At 41.9% G+C, this 21,811-nt stretch overlaps 1 protein-coding gene across 2 annotated transcripts in view; it reads left to right on the forward strand.

Moving 5' to 3' along the window:
* COL21A1 (collagen type XXI alpha 1 chain) overlaps window positions 1–21,811 on the forward strand; it is a 231,873-nt gene that overhangs the window by 123,570 nt on the left and 86,492 nt on the right. For both annotated transcript variants that reach the window (XM_006033922.3, XM_025215851.1), the window contains 4 exons: window positions 7,000–7,053; window positions 8,731–8,784; window positions 16,153–16,206; window positions 16,289–16,342. In XM_006033922.3, the coding sequence (XP_006033984.1) occupies window positions 7,000–7,053; window positions 8,731–8,784; window positions 16,153–16,206; window positions 16,289–16,342 (216 nt within the window). The remainder of the gene's footprint in view (window positions 1–6,999; window positions 7,054–8,730; window positions 8,785–16,152; window positions 16,207–16,288; window positions 16,343–21,811) is intronic.

Raw genomic sequence — 21,811 nt, forward strand, 5'->3', positions numbered from 1 at the left:
CGAAAAGGGAGTACAGGAGTACATGAGGAATGGTCATTGCTCAAAAGCGTAATCCTTGAAGCACAGGGCAAAGCCCTCCCTTCTTGCAAGAAATGCGGTCAACAAGCAAGGAAGGCCCTATGGATGAATAAGGAACTGTTTGGCCTCATTAAGCTAAAAAAAGTAGCCTACATCAGCTGAAAAACAGGAAGTATTGTCATAGAGGGTTGCCCTGCCCTCGACCACACCTCCAGAGAGTGGTTGAGAAAAGTCAAGGCACAAACCGAACTTAGGCTAGCTATGGGGATTAAGGACAACAAAAAGTCCTTATTTAGATATGTGGGAAGTAGGAAAAAGAACAAGGACAGTATTGTGCCCCTGAGAGATCCAACAGGGCAACTGACATCAGATGCCCAAGAAAAGGTCAATCTCCTAAATGACTTTTTTCATCAATTTTTCCCACCTTCCATGAGGATCACACTGCCAGAAACGGCACAAACCAATTTAGGAGCAAGTGATGGGCCCAAAATCAATGTGGATCAGGTGAGGGAACACCTTGAGAAACTGGATTTTCACAAGTCCACAGGCCCAGATGGAATTTACCAGAGGGTCTTGAAAGAGCTGGCAGACATCATTGCATCCCCCTTGGCAGCGAGATTTGAAAAAATTGTGGCACTCAGGCAAGGTCCCAGATGATTGGGAAAGAGCCAACATGGTCCCTATCTTCAAGAAAGGGCAGAGGGTTGAGCCGGGGAACTATAGACCAATCAGTCTGACGTCCATCCGTGGAAAAATCCTGGAGAAAATTTGTCAAGGGATCCATCAATGCCAGACTCATGGAAGGCAAGTTTCTGAATGCCAGCCAACATGGCTTTGTGACTGGCAGTACTTGCCTGACCAAGCTCATCTCCTCCTATGACCAGGTAACATGTGCCCTGGAAGAGGAGATGATGTGGATGTCATTTATCTGGAGTTCAAGAAGGCCTTTGACCTAATTCCCCATGATGTCCTCATGGTTAAGTTGGGGAACTGTGGCCTTGATCATCATATGGTCCAATGGCTAGGCAGCTGGCTACGGGGTCAGACCAAAAGAGTACAAGTTGAAGGGAGCAAATCAACATGGTGCAGGGTTACCAGTGGAGTCCCTCAGGGCTCAGTACTTGGGCCAGTACTCTTTAACATTTTCATCAATGGTCTAGCTTCGGGAGTCGGATGTGAACTGGCCAAGTTCGTGGACAATACCAAATTATGGAGGAGGGCCATCACACTGTAGGACAGGCTGGGAATACAGGTTGACTTGGACACACTCTCAAGGTGGGCCAACCAAAACCGGATTGCCTTTAATACAGAGAAGTGCAAGGTGCTGCACCTCGGTATAAAGAACCCTGAGTATACTTATAGGCAGTGCTATGCTCGCTAGTGCCAGGACCAAAGGGGACTTGGAGGTCTTGATTGAACACAAGATGAATATGAGTCACCAGTGTAATGCGGTGGCAGGCAAAGCTAACCAAACTCTGGTGTGTATCTACCGATGCATCTCAAGGAAAAACTGGGGAAGTCATCCTCACACTTTATTTGGCCCTGGTGAGACTGCAGCTGGAGTACTGCATCCGGTATCGCCCCCCCACCCCGCTTCAAGAAGGATATGGAGAAACTTGAAAGAGTCCAGAGGAGAGCCACTCATATGATCTAGGGCCTGGAGGGACGGCTGTATGAAGAGAGGCTGAGGGACTTGGCACTCTTCAGTCTGGACAAGAGAAGGGTCAGGGGGGACTTGGTGGCAGTCTACAACTTCATAAGCAGAGTACATTAGGACCTGGGAGAATATCTGTTCAACCGAGCTCCCAAAGGGATAACAAGGTCTAACGGCCATAAACTCCAGGAAGCCCAATTTTAGATTGGATTGAAGAAAAAAGTTCTTTATGGTGTGTGTGTCCAGGGTCTTGAACAAACACCCCCAGAGGTGGTGCAAGCACCTACTCTGGACTCCTTCAAAAAACAGCTGGATTTATTTCTTGCTGGGGTCACTTGATCCCAGCTGACTTCCTGCCTACGGTGGGCGGGCTGGACTCAATGATTTCATGAGGTCCCTTACATCCTCTATGTCTGTGAAATCTATGAAATATTACTGGTAACACTTATATAAGAATAACTTTGAGACGGCTAATTTTAGTTTCAGAAAATGTTTTTGAAAGGTAACAGATGTCAAGATATATAGACACTTGTTTGTATGGCAGTATCTCTCATTAAACAAACCATGCCTTTTTTTCTCAAAACTGTATCCCTGAAGACAGCCTCCAGAGAAATTGACAGCCTTCAGTTGGAATTTTTTTTGACAGTATTTACATCATGGAAACCAAAACTTTTTTTTGTGGAAATGTATTGAAAGTTGCAGTAGAAAGTTAATTTCTGGTCCAAAATGGAGAGAATGAGGCCATCCAAAAATAGGCATTAATCTGCTGTTTAAGACAGATACAGGAAACCCATTTTCAGATCATTGCTTTGAATTTGACTAAATTTGATCCTGGATCTTCAACATGTCTGGTAAGTTACCCCTAACCACTGGCAATCCTGATTAGTGCAGATTTTAATGTGTCAGTCTCTGCCTCCCCCTTTCTCTCTCTTTGTCTCTTTCTCTCTCCTCCTCCTCCTTCACAAGAGAAGGCTGAGGGGGGACCTGGTGACCGTCTATAAACTCACTAGGGGGGACCAGAAGGGTTTGGGGGAGACCTTGTTTCCCCGAGCGCCCCCCAGGATAATAAGGAATAACGGCCACAAGTTGTTGGAGAGTGGGTTTAGATTAGACATCCGTAGGAACTACTTCACAGTCAGGGAGGCTTGGATCTGGAACCAACTTCCAAGGGTAGTGGTGCTGGCTCCTACCCTGGGGGTCTTTAAGAAGCGGCTCGATGCCTACCTGGCTGGGGTCAGTTGAGCCCAGTTTCCCTCCTGCCCAGGCAGGGGGTCAGACTTGAAGATCTACAAGGTCCCTTCCGACCCTACTTCTATGATTCTATGATTCTCCTCCTCCTCTCTCTCTCTTTCTCTGTCTCTTGTTCTTTTGTAAAAAGTGTTAAAACAATTATTCTGATGCAAAAAGGAATCAAAACTTTTCATTTTGAAAAAAAAAAAAAATTTTCCAGCCAGTTCTTAGAGGGTGTCCTTCGCTTGTTAGTGTTTCCAATTTATCAAATCAGATGCCAAAAATACCATGATTCAATAAAGCACATAAACATATACTTAAAATACGTGCATATGCACTTTGATGGTTTTGCACATTTATGTTAAACTGGCTGATAACTAGCTATGTGCAATAGTGATTTTTGCCCCCTTTTACTTCACTTTTTCAAAGTTTTGTTTTCCCCTAGTTTTGAAGTGTTAGATGGTAAAACTGAAAAACCATTTCTTAGGTCATTCAGTCTATTCCCCTGCTGTTGCAGGATTGTGCAGCTGTGTCATATAGTTTGTTTTCCAATGCTCTATCCAGGCTAATTTTTTTAATATGCCAGGAATTAGGGCTTCCACCAATTTCCTTAGAAATTTTTTTCCACTGTTGTGTAGTTTATCACCATTAGGACATTTTCCCTGATATTCAGACTAAATCTTTGTTTCTTAATTTCATCCCATTACTTACAGGCATTTCCATGTCAGGAAAGTAGGTGTTTCCATTGCTGACTGTTCTAGTTTATTCCATAATTAAATTGCCCCTTATGAGCAAAAATTAAGGTTCTGTTCATTTTTAATCAAGAAGAATGGAAGTATGAAGATGTTCTACAAGTTCTTCATATATTTTTATGACTTGCATTGCATTTGTAATTGTGGAAGGGTACTTCATATACCAGAAAACTTGTCTATATCCTTCTCAACTATACATTTGGCCCAATAAAATATATCAGCCACAAAAATCGTACCCTGTTGTCAACACTGATTTATATGTTGGAAGATACAATTGATAGGACTAATTTTCTAATTGTCATTACTTCATCAGGATTCTGCAGGCTGCAGGAGTTGTAAACCAGTGTACAGCCCCAATGACTCCACTAGGGCTTCATAAGCCTAGGAGTTTGTCAACATGCAACAGGTTGTAGGTCAGAGGGTCCATGTACAACTATGATAAATATTGGACATTCGATGTTCATTATTTCATTTCCCTCTGATTTGTTTGTATTTTGTTTTTTAGCTAATAGTATCCAATCCTGAATACTACTGAGTGGTTTAAATATTTTTCAGCCTCTCCAGTTTGGAACCTTCTTAACATGCACCTGATAAATTATGGGCACTTACACAGGTTCCTTTTTTCATGTGATAAGCCCCCCTGAAAGTGCTTGACAGCCATGAGATAAGACGCATGCAAAACTGTAGAGCACTTTTCAAAAGACCCATCACGTGAAAGATTAACCCTTGTTAAATCAGCTATTAGCTGAAGGCGCGATAGAGCAGAGTGCCTTAGAGAACTGTTGTTCAGCTTCCCTGCAAGGCTTAAGTATGGGTGATTCCATCTGCATCCCATGCACCTTTGCAAGATTGGGATGGTGTTTGCACCCGCTCAGCCAGGCCTCTGGGGCTATCATAGAGAGGAGAGTGGGAGGAGGGGGGAAGGTATCTCTGCGGCCATCTGGAGGGGAGCTAAGCAAGGTGAGGGGACTCTGTTCCCTCCACTCTCCTCCCCAGCTCTGGCTATGGTAAAGGTAAGTCAGAAGCTGCGTGATGCCAGTCAAAACGCTTGGCCACAGGGTGGGGGAAGGGATCTCCCCCCACCTCATGGGCCGATCCTGGATTCCCCAATACTCCAGCCAGGGTAATGGGGAGGGGGGGCATGATGTCGGGGGGGCTCCCTTCTCCCACCCCTGCCTGAGTCTCTTGACAAGGGGCAGCACATAGCTGCTGACTTGGCTTTGGCATGGCTGGAGCTTGGGGGTGGGGTTGGGCTGGTGAGAGGGGCATTTTGACAGCCTCCTTGAATCCTGATGGAGGGGTGGAGCTGAGGAGTGGGGAATTTTGGCAGTCCGTTAGAGGCTGATGGAACATCTCCTGGTAACCAGGGCCAGTGCACGCAGGCTTGTCCTCCTCCCGCTCCCTCTTACCCAGCAGGTGAATGCTTGTTGGGGTCAATGGTGCTCCAACTCATGGTGCTTTGTGTAAAGTGCCATGAGTTAGAAAGCGTCCCTGACAGACTGCCTAAATGTCTGTAGGCACCCTATGTTACTCAGTAAGTCATATAATGTAAACCAGTTTTCTGTTTTTTTTTTGTCTGAATATAATTTTAAATAGTGCATCTGAGTAGAGATAAGATACGTTAACCAGAAAATACATGGTAAACAACTGTCTTACCCAATTTTTAAATTAAAATCTATCTACCAAAGCAAACTGGCAGCTTTTTATGGTCTAGTCAGGTAGTGGGAAGTTTTAATTAAGCCTTCCCTTGAAATTGTTCAAGAAAGCTTCATAATAAATCATCAAGTAAAGAGCTCCATAATCAATGACAAAAACTTAGGGAATCCTGACATCTGGCAATTGTAATGTGACTAGGAAGGCCAAGAATATAAACAAAGCTATGCTAATGAAATTCCCTGACAGAAATGTGGGAGGATTTTTTAAAGTGTCTTTTATTGCCAACTGTATTCATCAAGATGTTTTTCTTATGGAGAAAAAAAAAAACTATTTATTCAAACTGTTTTAAATTATGCTGTAAATTTTGCTGCTTAAAAATATTTTAAATACTAACACATTCTCTTCCAATGTAATGGGATGAAGTGGATTGGATGAATGAACAGAAAAAATGGATAGCCAACTTTTGAAAGTTCAAGGAAGCATGTTGTGGAAGTATCCCTTTGTTAGGACATTTCTCTGTTTCTCACAGAATAGAACTGAACTGTTCCAGAGGGCCATGGTAGGCTTTTTATATAAAAGCACAGATTGTCCCTTCCTTCCTGCCCTCCATGGAGGGAGGACCAGAATATATAACTGTTTCAGATGTGTGTACATAATTGATGTACTTAATATAATGCATTATATCAGGGGTTCTCATACTTTGTGATACCACGACCCCATAAAATAATATATACATTTATGTGACCCCCTCATTATTAAAGCTATTGATTTCATTAGGATTTAGGTAGGAGATAAATAAAGCACATTTACCTTTTGTATTGTAAATGAAATATGTCAAAAAACACTTTATAAAGTTTTTATCAAATTTAGAAATGTTTCACTGAAAAAAAAAGTCAAATTTAAAAGTGTCAATAGTTTTTACTGAGAAGGATGAGCGTGCTCGGTACTACTTAGTTTTTCAAACCTGGGCTTTATTTTTGAGACTGCCAGTCTCATTTCGTGCCTCCCATTTATTTTTGATTGCTATTTGCTCTTTATAGTGACAACTGCTGAAAACCCTAATTCACAACATCCTACTTGTGTGAAGGGAAATCTTGCACTCAGTCACATGCGGTCAGTTGAACTGTTGACAGTTAAATACTGATCTTAATTAACCCATATACGCCCAGATTAGAAAACAAAGGAGACACATCCAATGTGGGCGAGTCCAAGAACACATGCGTTGCCGCTGGGGGAGGGAAGGGGGTAGAGCGTTTGCATGTTGGGGAGGGAAGAGAAGTTTGCAACCTCCTTTTAAAATGCTTGTGACCCCCTGGGGGTTCGCAACCCCCAGTTTGAGAACCATTGCATTATATTATCTGTTTTATATTTATACAGAGTGCCAGATTTCAACAAATGCCCCTCAGCCTTTTTGTTTTAGCTAATGTAGGGTGATCTTGATTGGAAAGTACAGTAACATTTTTATCACAAATTGTCAAATACCCTTGATATTTCCACTGCTAGCAGCGCATCTTTTACCCACAGCCTACTGAAGACAGCATGACTCTTTGGGTTGTCTTCAGTGAGATTCAGATGAGCTGGTTTATTTTAAGTCTTTTGATTATTTGTTAATCACCTTTTGTTTATGAATGGGTTGTTATTTTAATATATTATTAGATGTAAGGATATATAATATATTTGTTGTTCTAGGGTGAACGTGGACTTTCTGGTTTTCCTGGATTACATGGGATGCCAGCACCAAAGGTTGAAACTAAATCTTTCTTTTAATATTACCCATGCAGCAGGGATTATTCAATATCTACTTTCTAACAGCTAATGATAAAACTATAAGATGTATATAAATGTTTTTAAATGTATGTATAAACACACAATAAGTAAGGCTAATATTGGTGATGATCTGTTGTGATTATGGGAATTGTGTGGATGGCGCACATTATGGTCCTTATCACAACCCATGAACTCAACATAAAAACTTCCTTTGATTCTTTGAGCTTTAAATCAGAATCTATATTGAATAGCTTTACATTTTCATTATATCTTTCTTTGTAAATAGTATGTCAGAGTAATGGAATCATTATTTATATTGCATTTTGCACTGCATTACATTGCATTTTGCATTATTTATATTATATTTGCATACTCCAGTGTGACCCTCAGGTTCTTGAAGGACTTTGCTATGCTAATCCTATGTATGTCCTATCTAATACATTCTTGAATAACTACAGAGTAGATCCCTCAATTACATCTCCAATTTATTAATTGCCTTATTGATTTTTATTTCTTAAGTTCTTCCTAATATATATTTTTTTAACTTGGGTTTTCAAAAATATACAGCTCACAATAGGGGTTAGATTTTCAAAGAGCTAAACTTCCATTTAGGCACTTATGGAAGTGGGGCTTCTATTGAAAACAAAGGCGTGAGGCCTTCAAGTTGATGAGTATTTCTTAAGAGGTAGCAAACATTTTCTATTTTTTCTCAGAGGTACCTCTCCATCAAGGAATTCATTAACTTGCACAGTTGTGCCTTTTGTTTGTGAGAGTTTGTACTGTGAAGTCTGTATTTTGTTTATTCGCAACTGTATCTCTTAATCTGACTGTATTTCAGATATTAATCTATTCAGTTGCATCTGTGCTATGTATTTCCTTGTATTTGGGATATAACTTTACACACTGAGTTTCCTTGTATTTGGCTACTCTGTTCCTTGCTTCCACCATAAAATTGAATGCTTCAGTTCATATTGTGGAATTAGTTAACTTCCCTGTTCACAGAATATTATTATTTTCTGATATAGCAAGTTTCAGTAGTATAGCAAATGTACTCAATAGCAAATGTGAGTTAAACTATAGTTCCAACCTAAGGAATATGATTCTGTTTTATATGCCTTATCTTTATCTTCAGCAGTTCTTCACAATCGAGGTTGATTGCCTGCCACGATTGTCTTATCTGTGTGTTCAAAGATGGCTGATGAGGCCAATCTGGGACCAACAGACTTTTGCAACCGGGAATGCAACCCCATTCACGTGGGGTGGGTGGCTCCAGATTCTTGATTCAGTCTGCAACAAACTGTTTCTGCCTCTCCCACTTTTTTTATATTCTATTGTTGTTGTAGGATTTCAAAGTACTGAGATCCTTGCAGCAGACTTCCCCCATTTGGGGTAGTCCTGGGCAATAGTCTGCCACAAGTTGACGTTGATATTTTTGTACCCAAAAGCTTGCAAAAGATACATTTTCCAAGTATTTTAGTTGGCCTGATAAAAGATACCGGATTTATCTGAAGAATCTTATCTGCCTATGTCGATATGTGATGCTTTTCCATCAGTCAGTCAGTCAGTTGGAATACTTAATGTTTATAATGGTGTATAATTAGTTGGCTCCATTTTTAAAAGTAAAATAACTTCTTTATATGTATTTTTATTTAGGGTGAGAGGGGCCCTAAAGGAGATCAAGGACCACCAGGAGTTTATGGTAAAAAGGCAAGTTTAAAGTAAAGGACATACGAAATTGCAAGCATTGTATTGATATACTGATATTTCAAAATAGCTTTTATTTATACAAGTGTGAATCCTTCGATCCTTACTCATGCAGACATTTTCACCTGTATTCAGTGCATCTAAGTTGCCCAATGTGTCATCAAATATAAGTACAATCTTATTTCACCCTGCTGAAGTCCCTGATAAACCATCAATGGCCATGTCCAGATGAGCATGGCCATGTGGTATGTGGCAATGCAGACATGTCTCTGGTGCCACATGTCACACATTCAGCTGTTCTCTGCACTACAAGGGAGTAGTGCGCTGGTTTGGTTTTTTTGGACCCCTGAATATCCAGGGGCCAAAAACCCTGCACAAAAAAAACCAAAAACAGAGCGGTGTATGTGGGGACAGTGGACGTCACTCAAAATTAGAGACTGCCAGGAAGAAGAGAAGCCTGGGTTATGACACCATGCTGGTTATGTATGATATTCTTTTACATTTAATATAAAATGCATAAATATCATCTTTGCCTTCTTTGGGAGCAGAGGCTTACTAAAAAAGTGAACCCATTGGCCCCATCCACACAAGGGTAGACAGTTGGTTCCCTGGAGACAACTAGCAGCAGGATAACTTGTGCTGCTGCTAGGTGTCCCCAGGGAACACCTGTGCCACATGCCCTCTGCATGTGGTAGGTTACCCCAGGTGAGGTAGGAGATGCTGAGACTAGCACCGGGCTGACCCCAGCAGCCTTATCTGGGGTCCTGGGGACCTCGGAGAGGTTCTCCTCTGAGTTCTCGTCACTCAGCTGCAGTCAAGTTTTTTTGCATTCACTCTTTCTGCCCTTTCATTTCTGTTTACCCTATTGCTCAGCTTCAATAGAAATAATAGAGAGGATGCTCCCAGACCTGCCTGCCTAGGCCAGTGGTTAACTCACTTCCTAAGAAAAGGGAGAGAGAGGCTCAAATCTTCTCAAGCTGAGCAAGGCCTAGAGCCCAAGTTTCCAGCCTCTTAGGTTAGTGACCTAACTACTAAGGTCACTAAGATGGTCAGGGGAATGGATATCTTTTTATGATAGAATATTAAAGAAACTGGATTTATTTAGTTCAGCTAAATGGAGATTGAGAGGGGATATGATCACTCTTTATAAGTATGTATATGGTATGAATATAAGGGAATATTAAGAGCATTTTAGGCTGAAGATCACATGGCCACAAACTGGCTAGTTATACATTTAGATGGAAAATGAGAACATTTCTAACGATCAGAAAAAATAAACTTTTGAATTTTCTTCCAAACAAAGTAACGGAGACAAAGAATTTCTTTAAGCTTAAATGAGATGGGCATGCGCACATGAGAATGCAAGTGGTTTGCTGGTATCAAAAAACAAAAAAAGAAGGGTGCATCAAAAAAAGTGGGGTGGAACAGATGGTAGCACGTGTGTGTCGTGAAACTGATGCCTGGCCAGCTACAGCCACACTCCAGCTGTTGGCCAGGCTCCATGCACCCAGATTGCTGTTGCTGTAGCCCCAGGAGGCCCCCAGGACCCCAGGAAATGCTGCTGGGGCTAGCCAAGGTGCTGGCCCTAACCTCCCCTACCCCATCTGGGACAATTTGCCCGGTGCCAGAGCACATGTGTGGAGTGTTCCCCAGGGACAAGTAGCAGCAGCACAAATATGCATACTCGTTTGAACACTCCCAATAACTTTATGAAAGGGGTGGATAATAGTACCTGACAAGGAGCTCTAGCTTAACATTTAGTGTGTTTGATGTGAAGTTGTATTTGTGGTCCCCAGATTGGGGTATAAGTTCGCTCTGTAGTGTGGAAGAGATCTAGTAATCCTATGTCCCAAGGCTTTTGCTGGTCTCTTGTGGGACCCAGAAATACTTTTTTTCTAATTTCCTTCCCAGACCAGATTGGGAGGGGAGGGAAGCAGCCACTGCTGCTCCCTGCTTCTCCCCCAAACCAGGGACTGCAAGGTGGGCAACAGGGGCAGCAGTGGCAGGTTGTGAACTGGGATCTGGAGTCTGTCCCCAAACCTAGGTACCAGTCTTGCTGGCTTCCTCTTATCATTCCAACTGCTCAGCTGGGCACAGGACAATGATTTAAAACCCAGCAGGGGCAGAAGCAGGCTTGCAGAGAGCTTCCCTGAGCCCCATGATTTCCACTGCCACTGCCATTCATAGTTTCATAGTAGCTAGGGTCAGGAGGGACCTGAACAGATCATCTAGCCATAGTGCCTCCTAATCTCTAACCTGAACCTATTCTCCAGCAGCTTCTGGCCATTGTTCCTCATCACCCCAGGTGCTGCTGGGGGGAATAGGGCCCTTCCTATTTGCTGCTGATCTCCCCTAATGAGTTTGTAGGCAGCCACCAGATCCCCCCTCAGCCTCCGTTTGCTGAGGCTGAACAGGTTCAGGCCCCTCAGCCTCTCCTCATAGGTCCTGCCCTGTTGCCCTCCAACCAAGCGGGTGGCCCTCCTTTGGACCCTCTCAAGGCAGGCCACATCCTTCTTAAAGTGTGGTGCCCAGAACTGGATGCAGTACTCCAATTGTGGCCTGACCAATGTCACATAGAGGGGGAGTATCACCTCTCTGGACTGGCTTGAGATGCATCTTTGGATGCACAACAAGGTGTGTTTGACTTTGCTGTTGCAGTCTGGCATTGGCAGCTCATGTTCATCTTGGGGTCAATAATGACTCCAAAATCCCTTTCCGCCTCTGTGCTTTCAAGAAGGGAACTCCCCAGCCTGTATGTATGCTGTGGATTCCTTCTCCCCAGGTGCAGCACCCTGCATTTATCTACGTTGAACCCCATCCTATTCTCATCTGCCCACTTTTGTAGTCTGTCTAAATCTAGTTGCAGCCTCTTTCTCCCTTCAAGTGTGTCCACCTCACCCCACATCTTAGTGTCATCAGCAAACTTGGACAGCGTGCTTTCCACCCCCTTGTCCAAGTTGCTGATGAAGATGTTAAACAGTGCGGGCCCGAGGACCAAGCCCTGGGGTAAACCCACTGCTCTCATCTTGCCAGGTTGAGTACAACCTGTCCACCACTACTCTTTGGGTTCACCCCATCAGCCAATTTTTTACCCATCCAACTGTGCAGGCAGGCAGTCACTTAATTTATTGATGAGAATGGGGTGAGAGACAATGTCAAAGGCCTTCTTAAAGTCTAGAAAGACTACATCCACAGTGACACCATCATCCAAGGATTTAGTTACTTGGTCATAAAAGGCTATCGGGTTGGTCTGGCAGGACCTGCCTTTGATGAACCCATGCTGATTGCCCCTGAGCATGATCTCCCCTGCAGGCCCCCCACAAATGTACTCCTTGTTGATTCTCTCCAAGATCTTCCTGAGCACTGAGGTGAGGCTTACAGGCCTATAATTACTTGGGTCCTCCTTACTCCCCTTCTTGAAAATTGAGACCACAGTAGCCAGTTTCCAATCCCCCAGCACCTGGCCAGATGACCACGGATGCTCATACAGCCGGGCCAAGGGCTCCGCGATGACCCCTGCCAGCTCCCTCGACACCCTTGGGTGGAGGGCATCTGGACCTGCAGATTTAAAAATGTCTGATCCTTCCAGAAGATCCCTAACTACATCTGCGCTGACTGAAGGCTTGATAGAGCTATCCCCCAGCTGGATGGTAGGGTAGTGATTTGAAAGTTAGAGGGAAGGCAGAGTGGCCTTGCAGAGGGTTTATCACTCTGGTTCCTGCCCCCACAGTCTTTAAATGCCATTTATGCTGTGTGCATCATCTGGGAACTGCCTGAACTAGCTGTGGGCTTTGCTCTGCTAGCCACTTCCCTCTCAGATTGGTTGTTCCCCATCATGGGAAGGGTGGGGAGCCTTTTTCATAGATTTCATAGACATTAGGGGCTGGAAGGGACCTTGTGAAATCATAGAGTGCAGCCTCCCTGCCAGAGGCAGGAACTCTGCAGGGATCAGATGATTGCAGCACAATAAACATTCTTTTTTCCTTCAGCTTTACTCTTCCCTGGGAATAGAGGTGGAGCAGCCACTTCTCACCATACTGTCCCTGTATGGGGTGACTCTAGTCTTGCAGAGGCTTGAAGAGCAGGGAAGAGGGAGGAGTTGCAGGCTGAACACCTGCACTGCTGCCTTGTCTGGAAACATTTCTAGAGGTGAAAATTTCCCTGAAATTTCTTCTGCTAGAAATAAATCCATAACATGTAGACCTGAACTGGACATATAAGGGGTGTGATTCACCCCTCTTCTTGTGACTTGCATTGAATTTTGTATTCTGTCTTGCCTGCCTGTAGATGGCTGTGTGCTTAGTGCATGTGTGCTTTGGAATTACATAAGTTACCCAACCCAGTGAGAGAGAGAGAGAGCTATCTGACTCCGTGGGTAGATTAGGTTCACTCTCCTGAGGCAAGATGCATGCTATTTGGATGTCTAGTAGGCAGAATAAAACCTGAGCTTCTCTTTTTATTCATACACTCTTCAGCCATCACGTTTTCTTTTCAATGGAATACAATGATTACATATATATGTGTACGTATGTGCGTACATACATGTATGTGTGTATGCACATACATACATATGAAATGCATGTACATATGAATGTAACTACAGAGTGTGTTACCAAGAAATAATCTCACATGTTGTGATTTGTCATGTTGAAATAGAACAGAATTGGACTTCTTCAAGAAGAGTTGTCATCTGATGTCTGAATAAACAAAATGTAAAAACCTGAAGCACTGGGCGAGATGCAATATTGACTTTATAAAAACACAAGTATACTATAAATCCCTGGCAGATGTTATGGTTATGGCATGATTAATGCGTTAATCACACCATACATACCAACGTGCCACATATTCAGCCAATTTTATATTAAATGGCAAACTAGCCATAAAAATATTACACATATATACAAAATCATAGAAAATTATAGTTGCAAAGGACCTCACAAGGTCATCTAGTCCAACCCCCTGCTCAAACCAGGCTCATCCCCAAATATATCATTCCAGCCAGGGCTTTGTCAAACTGGACCTTAAAAACTTAGAAGAATGGAGATTCCACAACCTTTCTAGGTAACCTGTTCCAATATTCTGCCTCCCTCCTAGTAAGAAAGTTTTTTATAATATCCAACCTAAACCTCCCTTGCTGCAAATTGAGACCATTACTCCTTGTTTTGTCACCACTGAGAACAGTCTAGCTCTAGTCTCTTTGGAACCACCCTTTAGGTAGTTAAAGGCTGCTACCAAATCCCCACTCGGTCTTCTCTTCTGCAACTTAAATAAGTCCAGTTCCCTCAGTCTCTCTTCATTGGTCATGTGCCCCAGCTCCTGAACCATTTTTGTTGCCCTCCGCTGGACTTTCTCCAATTTGTCCAGAGGGGGCCCAAAACTGAACACAGTACTCCAGATGTTGCCTCACCAGTGCTGAATAGAGGGGAATAATTACTTCCCTCAATCTGCTGGCAGTGCTTCTGCTAATGCAGCCCAGTATGCTGTTATCCTTCTTGGCAACAAGGGCACACTGTTGACTCATATCTAGCTTATTGCCTACTGTAACCCCTAGGTCCTCTTCTGCACAGCTGCTTTTGAGCCAGTCAGTCCCTAGTCTGTACCAATGTATGGGATTATTCTGTCCTAAGTGTAGGACTGCATTTGTCCTTATTGAACATTGTGGGATTTCTTTTGGTCCAATCTTCCAGTTTTTCTAGGTCACTGAATCCTTGACCTACCCTCCAGCATATGTACTACACCCCCCAGCTTGGTGTAATCTGTGAATTTGCAGAGGATGTAATCCATCCTATCTTCCAGATTGTTAATGAAGATATTGAACAAAACTGGCCCCAGGATAACCCCCCTGGGGCACTCTACTTGATCCCGGTTGCCAATTAAAGATTGAGCTATTGATTACTACCTGTTGAGCCTGACAATCCAGCCAGCTTTCTATCCACCTTACAGTCCATTGATCCAACCCATACTTCCTCAGGTTGCTTGCAAGAATGCTGTTGGGGATGGTATCAAAAGCTTTGCTAAAGTTAAGGTATACCACATCCACTGCTTTCTCTGCATCCACAGAGCCAGTTATCTCATCATAGAAGGCAATCAGGTTGGTCAGGCATGACTTGCCCTTGGTGAATCCATGCTGACTGGTCCTAATGACCATCTTCTCCTCCATGTGCTTAGAAATGGATTCTTTGAAGATTCTTTGACCTCCTCCATGATTTATCCAGGGACTTAGGTGCAGCTGACTGCTCTGTAGTTCCCTGAATCCTTCTTCTTCTCTTTCTTAAAGATGGGCACTATACCCTTTTTCAATCATCTGGGACCTCCCCCAATCACCACGAATTTTCAGAAATGATCTAGAATGTTCTTGTGGCTAGTTTTTATGACCTCTCAGATTGTATATGTACCATGCCCAGTCCTCATGCAAACAATCAGCTGATGGTCAGCATTGTGAAAAGGGCCCTTACTGCTTTCTGGTGATGAGGTGCCCTCCTCCCAGTTGTTGGCATCCAAGGCTGCTTGAGGTTCTCCATGTGCTAGGAGGAGCTAATTAGCTCCCCAAGCCTAGCAGGGTCAAAACTGGGTGCCTGGCTTAGATCTTGTAGTGGGTGGGAGCCAATTAACTCCCTCTATATAAAGCTGGCCACCTAGTAGCCTTGTATGCAGCCCTGCCAGGCACCTGGCTTTGAAATTGAAGAGCAGAGGAAGCTGATTTGATTCCCTTGTTTGGGGTGCACTGTACCCAACTTTCAACTTGCCAGTGTACATGGAACCTGGGATCTTGTGCTCTACATATGCTGGCCAGCTGTGCCAGTGGAGGGTGATTTAGTATCTGATCTTTGTGTCCTGCCTTGCCATACATACGGCATGACAGGAGATGCGATTTTTAGGATTGGGGATCAGATCTCTTTGTGCCATTAAATTTAATGTCTCCTAGGGTCCATGCATATGCATTCTTGCCCACTGTTACATTTTCTAGTATGTTTAAATTCATAGATTCATAGATGTTAGGGTCGGAAGGGACCTCAATAGATTATCAAGTCCGAGCCCCTGCATAGGCAGGAAAGAGCGCTGGGTTTAGATGACCCCAGCTAGATGCCTATCTATTGTAACTACTTGACTCAGGGACTGTTGTTATATTTCTGTATTTTACTACTGTGTAAATGGAATGGCAACACTTCAGTTTTGCAAAATATGGTATATTGTTTTGTATGTATATATATATCATTCTAAAGCAATCTTTCATAGAAAATGAAAGCAAACAATATATGACTTATAGACTAAGTGTGCTGAAATCATGTGTGATTGATTTTTTTGTTTAGATACTATTTGAATAGTATTTCCCTTAATGATTGTTGCTGACTTAATTATATTTTCCAGGGTGCAAAGGGAGAAAAAGGTGATTCAGGTTTTCCAGGGATACATGGACGACCTGTAAGTTCTGTAAGGGTGATTTATGTGTTTTAATTTGATGTTGTTAAAACAGCTAATAATATGATGTTAACTGTTACCACAGGGAGAACCTGGGAGAAATGGGAAGGATGGATTACCTGGAAGTCCTGGTTTCAAGGTATGATCTATACATTACTTTTCCAAGTCTTATATAAATGTTGCTCTTAATCTCTTTATTTGTATACTTCATTCTGTGGATTATTACCAGATATGGTAAAGTTTGTTACTGATTTGGTATTAGCCAAAGCCTTGATCTGAAACTTATCAAAGGCAATGGAAACACATGTCTTTCTCATAACTAAACTCAATGCAATGATTTTCAAAGGATGTTCCTGACAGAGAAATATTATCATTTATATTTCTTTAAATGTGTGGTCTCTTAAGACATTTGATGCACATGCAGAGAGAGAGGTGTATAATGTGCAAGCACTTCCTCCCCTGCCCCCCACATTCCTAAAATATTTTGCAACTTGAATTATTACAATGGCTAAGGGAAATGAAGAAGTGCAAGGGAAAAATAGCCTACTGTACTGCATGTACTTTAGAGGATAGAATCTAGCCCTAAATGTGCATTACACCTCTGTTTGATACAAAGAATTCACCTTCATCTATAAGCAGTATATGAAATGAAGCTGTTTAGTGCCAACTAAACTACTTGATAATAGTTTTGTTCTCCTAAGTAATTCATTTAATATTGGAAAAATCACTGAACTTCAAAGTTATCTCTAGGAGTGTGGAAATAAACGGTTTCTCTGCCTCTTCAGTATTTTAAATATGTGACGTTTCAAAACTCATAAGAACCAAATGAAGTCTAAACTCAGAATTTTTTAATTCTGTTCAAAATCTGCCAAATGACTACTCTCATCTCTGGTATTCTAAAATCTTAGAGTTTTTGGTTCCATTTAAAAAACTTAATTTGAGGTGGAACTTTTTGCAGAATTTCTAACAAATTAATAGGGAGCTGGTTAGCTGTACTATTCTGCCTAAAAATGCATAGGTTCCATGGCCTATATCTGTGCAACGCAACATAATGCAACACAACACAACACTTATTTTGAAAGTATATAGATCTGTCTTTATCCTTACAGTAAACAAACTATGCATGATTTAATACATTTTGTAAATTTCTAAATTCAAACTAAAACACATGTTAATGATCCTTTGTCATTTACTTAACTATTCTACTATAAGAGTATGATGGACTTGAGTCGCTATTTCTTTTTTTGTTCTATATGCATTTCAAAAAGTAGTTTGAGAAATCATTTTCTCTTGTTTACATGAGTGTTAATCTGCTATTGAACATATGAGAGATCACTTGCACCTTTTTTGTTTCATAATACAATAGCTAATACAAGACACATTTCTGCTTCATTCTAACATTTTGTCAGCTTGCCTTTAACATCTGCTTACTATAAAAGATAATTTTATTTTGGGTCTGCTGTAATCAAAATCAGAGCAGTAACATGCAGGCTTTGTTTGAAAGAGATTTCTGCTGAAGTTTTCCCTGCCCTCTTCCAAAATTTTTTAAATGTATTTGTTCTGAGAGAATGTTAAATAAATCATTGCTTCCAGTCTAGGAGCTTTCTATTGTGCCTTCTATTTATCTTTTTTAATTTAAATCCATTGATGCCATCTTGCTACATATTAATCGGTTGAATAACAATTTTTATAATACTTTCTGGATTTTTTTTTGTTTCTTTTTTGCATTTTTGATAACAAAGAGCATGTTTGAGTGATTTGACTTCTGAATGGTGTGGTTGTTCTAAAGTGCTTTGAAATTTTTCAGAGATCTACGTTTCTTACTCATAGAATCATGTTTTTGGAAGAGAGTTAAGGTTCATCCAGTTGAGTCTCCTGAACAAATGCAGGATTTGCTGTTCCTAAGGTCTTTTTCCTAAGGCTGGATGCCTATCCAGCTTTCTTGCAAAAAAAACTTCAGCTTTCCTAGGCATCTTTGCTGCTCGCAGACATGGGGAAATTCAGTGTGCTCCTGAATTCAGCCCAGCACATACCCAGAAGAGGCAGCACCTTAGTTGCATCCAGTTTTCCCAACAACTGTAGAGATTGGGTGCTTTAGTGGGGCTTTTTTGGCACTTCTATCTAATAATTGATTGAATCAACCTTACCTAAAAACGCCAGAAAGCCCCACTGAAGTGCCCAATCTATGCACTGAGGAGTCAGGTTGAAGTAATATGCTGCTGCTTCTGGTTGAGCACATCCCCCCCTCCCCCCCCTTGTGTTTCAGTGTCCCTTGTTATTGTCTGACTGGTCTTACAGTTAAAAGATTTTTTTCCTGAGATGTGATCTAAATTTGCTTGACTGCAATTTAAACACATTGCCATATATATCAGTGGCAGAGGAAATGAGTCTCCATTTTTGGGGGGCAGTCTTTTGAATATTTTAAAACTTCTGTCATGTCCTGCCTCATCTCTTTTTCTCTGAGTCAAACATACTTAATTCTTTTTAACTTTTCCTTATATGGTACATTTTCCAACCCCTTTATCATCTTAGTCAGTCACTTCTGCCCTCTCTAGTTCTTTTACATCAGGGCTCGGCAATTATTTGGGCTTGTGAGCCAGACGGGAAGTTTTGGTGAGCTGCTGCAGGCCAAATCAGCACCCCCTCCTCACCCAACAGGTCACCAAAACTCCCTAAGCAACCCAATCCCATACACCTAGCCATGCTCTGTCGCCAGGGATCCTAGCTGGTCTCCATGGAGACCCCGGGATCATGGGCTGGTGAGCAAGGCAGAGCTGTGATCTGCCCTCCACATGCCTTTGCCCAGAGAACTGGTTCCTGTTGTAGGAACGTGTGGGCAGTGAATCACACCTCTGCTCCATGCGTGGCCCAGATGGGGCCAGGGGCGGGCGGGGAGTGGCATTTGGGAATGGGATTGGCGGGGCAAAGGCAAGGATCTTGGGCCCTGGCCCCACGCTGTCACTTCCCCGTGTTTCTGCTGTTGCTCCTCGCCCACCTGCAGCCCCATCCCAGCCAAATGTGGAGCTGGGCTGCCTTGGCAGTGGGACCCAGTCCAGTGGCAGTTGGAAGCTGCTGCTGCTGCCGGGGCTGCCAGGAAGTGAGTCCAGCCGCCATGTCACTACAGCCTCACTGCATACCTAGGGGGCAGCAGGACTGGCTGCTTGCACCATAGCCTGGGCTGCCATCTGTGCTTGGGTTGGGCAGAGCCAAGGGACTGGCCACAGGCTAGACAATATCCCTCAGTGGGCTGTCCACCCTTTCTCTACATCGTTCCTCTAATGTGGTGCCCCAAATAATTCCCAAGCTAAGGCTAGACTATTAGACCAGTATGCTCTATAGAATCACAGGTTGCTAGAGTCATACAGGGTGATAAGCGTAGTTCGGGTTTTTTTTGTTTTTGCTTTGTTTTTTTTAAAGTACTAACATGGTTCTTGGCACAGTAGAAAGCACAGAAAACAATATCATGATCCCTATTCTGAAGAATTTACAATTTAAAATGTAGACACAAACTCCATACATCCTTTTATGAATCCAAAGGATTTATGTCTGGAAGCAGAATTTTCCTTTTAGTAGATGTTGCTGCATTTGATCTGGACCAAACAGTCACAGCTGGGCCTCTCTCTCTCGATTAAAAAAAATTCTGAAGAATGTTTATTTCCATACAGATGTATGCAGGTTAGAAACCAGAATAACCTGAACTTGTTATTGGTGTAAACTTTTACATAGATCTGTCCTTCCAGAAGAAGTCATAGTATTCCGATAGACTTTAACATGAATTAATGTATAGGACTTGAGAACTCCGCACAAAACTGCCTTATTCTTTCACATCTTGTAATTGTAAAGATAATTTGGATTTGGAATGATAATTGTTGATGAGCCATCCTTTTGTTTCACAAGAATATTCAGGAGTTGCTTGGAATTAATTTTAAACTCATGTTTAAAATCCAAATTAAACACAATTCATTCCTGAAATACACTGGGTAGCCAAACTGCACTATAAATGGTTTGTTGTAAACCCATTTAAATACTTTATAAGCAGAAAATTCTTTGGCTTAGAGGAGAAGGAAGGACCAGCAGCTTGCTTTTTCTGAGAACTAAATCTCCAGGTTTGATTTCAAGAATGTTAATGCTTTTGTTTTTCTCATACAGGCATGCTTAAACCAAATGCCAAAATTGAAGAGGCAAAAATTTTCTTTAGCCTCCTTAAAAACATAAGGGAAATAAATATGAAATGGTCACTAGTTTGGTTCATTTGATAACAGTTTTAAAATCCTATTGCTTGCCCTGCAGAGCTTCCATATTTTCTCCTAAGTAATAATGCTTTATTATTATTAATTGCCCTTTTGCAGTCAGTAATCACTCCTCAAACTTCAGAAGAAAATTTCCTTATTTCTCTCTGATTGTTCTCACAAACTCTTTGAAAGCTTCTGCTTATTTATCTGATCACAATAATAAAATTTCACTTCTTTGGATCTATCATTGTCCCAACATTTGGATTTTTTTCTCTGTTTTTAGCCTATTCATCCTCCTCCTCTTCTCAGTATGGCTTCTAGTATGATGATTAATTCTGTAATTCTGAAGAGGTTTAAAAATGATGTTTCCAACTCTCTCCTCATCTTTAAAATCCTTCTTTCTAGTCAGTCATTTCTCAATTTGAATTTAGTGGAGATCCTTAGCAACAAAGGAGGCTGGTGGGATTCAGGCTGTAAGTGGAGGTCTTAGATCCAGAGAGAGAATATGGAATATTTTTTTCACAGGCAGGATCAAAGTCATTTTATCTTTCATTAATTTGATGATATGAGTCTCAAACTAGTTTTTTGGTATTTAAATATAGCATTTATTGTATTAGTCCAAACAAATTACTCCACATTTTAGTGTTTAAATGCATATTTATGCCTTCAATAATAAACCCCCATACTATTTTTTGTTACTAATAGGGCATCTGAGTAGTATCATCAATAATATGAACAGCCATCAAACAATTTATGTAAAAAAGCTGAAATGTAGTGAAGATGCTTGGGAATTCCTGTACACAGTAAACCTAATTTTTAATAGCTTATTTGGCAATGAAATGTATTTCAGACTGAAACTAGATACACATGTACATGTAAGCAGTGTTTTTCACACTGAAATGTAGTACACATGTCTACTTTTCTGGACTTTAGTAAAGCATACTTAACAAGCTTAGGGAGCTGGTAGACTGAACACCCTAGAGGCAAGTCTGAGGAGAAAGGGAGTCCAGGAGAGCTAATTGCACTTTAAGGAGGCCTTATTAAGTTTGCTGGAGCTGGAGCAAATTATTCCAGTGCAAAGAATGAATAGGAAATGCAGCACGAGGCTATCCTGGCTAAACTGTGAACTGACATTGGAAACTTGGTCATATTTAGCTAGGGAAGAGTAGTGAGCAAATATGCAGGGAGAAAATCACAGTAGCTTGGAGTGACTGGCTACACTGCAATCTTGCAGAAAAGGACTGGAGGTTACATTAAACAACAAACTGAATATATGTCAATAATTTGCTCCTATAGTGAAAAGGTCAGTAGCATAGTTTCATAGTAGCTAGGGTCAGGAGGGACCTGAACAGATCATCTAGCCTGCCCCCCTGCCA

This window comes from Alligator sinensis, unplaced genomic scaffold (assembly GCF_000455745.1).
Source record: "Alligator sinensis unplaced genomic scaffold, ASM45574v1 scaffold482_2, whole genome shotgun sequence".
In the NCBI taxonomy this organism is placed as follows: domain Eukaryota; kingdom Metazoa; phylum Chordata; order Crocodylia; family Alligatoridae; genus Alligator; species Alligator sinensis.